Source organism: Nannobrachium achirus, assembly GCF_963921795.1.
Source record: "Nannobrachium achirus genome assembly, chromosome: 1".
NCBI lineage: Eukaryota > Metazoa > Chordata > Actinopteri > Myctophiformes > Myctophidae > Nannobrachium > Nannobrachium achirus.
Genome location: NC_137810.1, coordinates 4740929 through 4744569, shown reverse-complemented (window position 1 = coordinate 4744569; position 3641 = coordinate 4740929). Strand labels below are relative to the sequence as shown.

Here is a 3641-nt window from a genome sequence, read left to right as displayed (position 1 = left end):
GTGCGTGCGTGCGTGCGTTGCGTGTGTGTGTGTGTGTTTGTTTAGACGCACACTCGTGTCAGGCTAAGGTTGAGCTCTATTAATATGACCCTGATCATACTCACAAATAGAAAAGTGCACCCTGCTCGGAACCCAGGTCTAGTTGGCTAGACCGGGTTAGCCAACCCAGTTGGCTACCCCGGACCCACAAATGTTTAAAGTTAATAATAGCCAATCAGAATGGAATATGAAACCTCTGACTAATCACATGACTCCAGAGATAATGTATAAAAACTGTGTGAACCACAAATGGGCCTCTATGGGGAGTTTTGGAATTATCCGGGGAAGGGAAACGTTTATTGACCTTACATTCAACTGTGGAGTAAACTCCCTGTCGCACTTAGAACTACTAGCTTCCGCCTTGGACTGAAGACTGACCTCTTCAGACTCCACCTAAACCTATATAGTACTACTGTAACACTCCCCTTCCCTCAATGACCATACCGTACATAAAGCTAGATAGCATTTTTAGGTTTTAGAAACGTTTTTTACTGATTACTGTAGGTGCGTGGTCTATCTATGTTATCGTTTTTTTTTCTATATTGATATTCCTATGCATTGTCATATTGTTGTTGATGTACTGACATATTATCTTGCTTATTATATTGATGTATTACCTGCATATTGTAAGTCACTTTGGATTAAAAGCGTCTGCTAAATGCCTAAATTGTAAAATTGTAATTCAAGAGTAATAGGCCCAAAACACGAAGCACCATGAGGCCGATAAGAATAACATTGAGGTGTTGGTTCTTCCTTGACAGAGATTAACACGGACGGACAGGAAGATTATGGAGATAACTATAGTGTATACATTGGCATCCAAAAATAAATGTGTTTCACTTTTATTTTCAGTGTTGTAGAAATGGCGTCTGCCAGCAGTCTCCTGTCTGAAGAGCAGTTCCTGTGTTCCATCTGTCTGGATGTGTTCACCGATCCAATCACCACTCCATGTGGACACAACTACTGCAGCACCTGTATCACACACTACTGGGACAGTAGTGATGTGTGTCAGTGTCCACTGTGTAAAGAAACCTTCTATAAGATACCAAAATTTGCTGTTAATAAAGTTCTTGCCGAGATGGCTGATCAGTTCAGGAAGTCAAAGCAGATGAGACAATCCTCCAGCACAAACCAAGCACCTGCTAAACCAGACGAAGTCTCCTGTGACGTCTGTACTGAGACCAAACTCAAAGCCCTGAAGTCCTGCCTGGTGTGTCTGACCTCCTACTGCGAGACTCACCTGGAGCCTCATCAGAGACTCTCAGGGTTAAAACGACACCAACTAATTGACCCTGTAAAGAACCTGGAAGACTTTATGTGTCAGAAACATGACAGACCTCTGGAGCTGTTCTGTAAGACTGACCTCATGTGTGTTTGTCAGTTCTGCACTGAGTCAGACCACAAGTTACATCAAATTGTATCTCTGGAAGAGGCTTATGAAGGAAAGAAGGCTGAGCTGGGAAAGACAGAGGCTGAAGTTCAGCAGATGATTCAGGAGACACAACTGAAGATTCAGGAGGTCCAACACTCAGTAGAGCTCAGTAAGAAAGATGCAGACAGAGAGATAGCAGACAGTGTGCAGGTCTTCACTTCTCTGCTCAGCTGTATTGAGAGAAGCCAGGCTGAGGTCATTAATGTGATTGAAGAGAAGCAGCAAACAACAGAGAAACAGGCTGAAGGCTTCATTAATGAGATGCAACTGGAACTCAGTGAGTTGAAGAAGAGAAGTTCTGAGCTGAAGCAGCTCTCACACACTGAGGACCACATCCACCTCCTCCAGAACATCACATCCATCAACACGCCTCCAACCACCAAGGACTGGACAAAGGTCAATGTCCATCAGCCTTCGTATGTGGGTACTGTAAGGACAGCTGTGGCTCAGCTGGAGAAGACACTCAGTCAAGAGATGGAGAAGCTGCGTGATGCCGAGCTGAGGAGGATCCAGCAGTATGAGGTGGATGTGACTCTGGACCCTGATACTGCAAATGCCTTTCTCACCCTTTCTGAGGATGGAAAACAAGTGAGTCATGGAAACACAAAGGAGAATCTCCCAGAAAACAAAGAGAGATTCTCTCCATGTGTCAATGTCTTAGGAAAACAAAGCTTCTCCTCAGGAAGGTTTTACTATGAGGTGCAGGTTAAAGGGAAGCCTGAGTGGGGTTTAGGAGTGGCCAGAGAGTCCATCAACAGGAAGGGAACGATCACACTGAACCCTGTCAACGGTTACTGGTCTATAGTAAGGTATGGAAATAAGTACAAAGGTGCTGCTCAAACTGAAGTCATCATCTCTGTAAGAGAGAAGCTCCAGACAGTGGGAGTGTTTGTGGATTATGAGGAGGGTCTGGTCTCCTTTTATGATGTGGAGGCCAGAGTTCATCTCTACTCTTTCACTGGCTGCTCCTTCACTGACCGACTCTATCCATTCTTCAGTCCATATCTTAATGATGATGGTAAAAATTCTGCTCCTCTGATCATATCTCCTGTCAATCACACATGTTAGATTGAGGCTAATATCTTCATATCTTCATGAAAAGGGTTAGTTTTCATTTTAAACAAATGTGTGTACAGTAGGCTATGGAAGGATTCATACAGGTTTATGTCAGTCAACTGTCATTTCAAATAAATCCAATGAATGTTTGTTCCTAAGATATTCTATTGAAAAGAAAATGAAAAATTGTGTCTTCTCTGAATTGCAGCCAAATACTTTTCTTTTGCCTTTTAAATAGGCCTACAGTATTTAGCTTAAAATATTCTGTCTTTGAGACTGTAGAGTAGAAGGAAAAAAGAGCACACCAAGTACAGTCCCAACTCAGGTCTGCTTTAAGTATAGAGAGTATAAGTTGTTAAGACTTGTGATTTGGGGGTTCTAGGGTACCTATGGTGTCACGTTGATTAATATACATTTTGGTGTTCATCTTTGGGGAATTGTGCCGGCATTTTTTTTTGCATGTCTTGGATTTGCTAGTGACAAAGAGTTTGATGATTGAAACAATGACGATCATTGTTATTTTGTGGATTTACAATAAATGTTCACAGAGAAATTATCCAATGTGCAGATTATTTTTCAGTCTTTCACCTGTTCTTCTGTCTAGGCACCTGGTATTTTATTGTATGGATGTACAAGTACACTGTTTATTTTTACATTTTATGTATTGTGTCAGGCACAAACCTTGTATCTCTAAGATTACATGTTGTAAGTTTTTTTTTTCGTAAACGAAATGCCCTACTTCATCACACAAGAGTCCCACAGAAGTCGTGATAGCAGATCTACCCGATCGATGCAAGGCATTGTGAGCTTGTAGATCTGCTAATATTCACTATTTTAAAAATGTTTGTGGAATAATTATTCAAAATGTTTGACATCATAGACCACGTGACACTGACACAATATGTCCATATATGGGCATTCCCAGATATGGGCTTAATATTGATGACAACAGGGATCTCCATACAGTATATGGGTATAAAAGGGATTGTGTTACATTAGTGTGGTAAAATGAACGCTGAGCTGGTCGAGTCATCATTGTGATGTCAAAACAGGTCAGTGCAAATTAATCCTGCTTGAGCATGAGGCGCAAGTTGGCACCTCGACAGAGTGCAGT

General features: G+C 41.8%; 1 protein-coding gene across 1 annotated transcript; it reads left to right on the top strand.

Moving 5' to 3' along the window:
* Positions 1–901: 901 nt before the first annotated feature.
* On the top strand, positions 902–2539 carry LOC308307803 (E3 ubiquitin-protein ligase TRIM21-like; the record flags this gene model as incomplete). The annotated part of the gene is made up of 1 exon (XM_080753098.1): positions 902–2539. The coding sequence occupies one exon, from the start codon at positions 902–904 to the stop codon at positions 2537–2539; it is 1638 nt and encodes a 545-aa protein (XP_080609224.1).
* Between the last annotated feature and the right edge of the window lie 1102 nt (positions 2540–3641).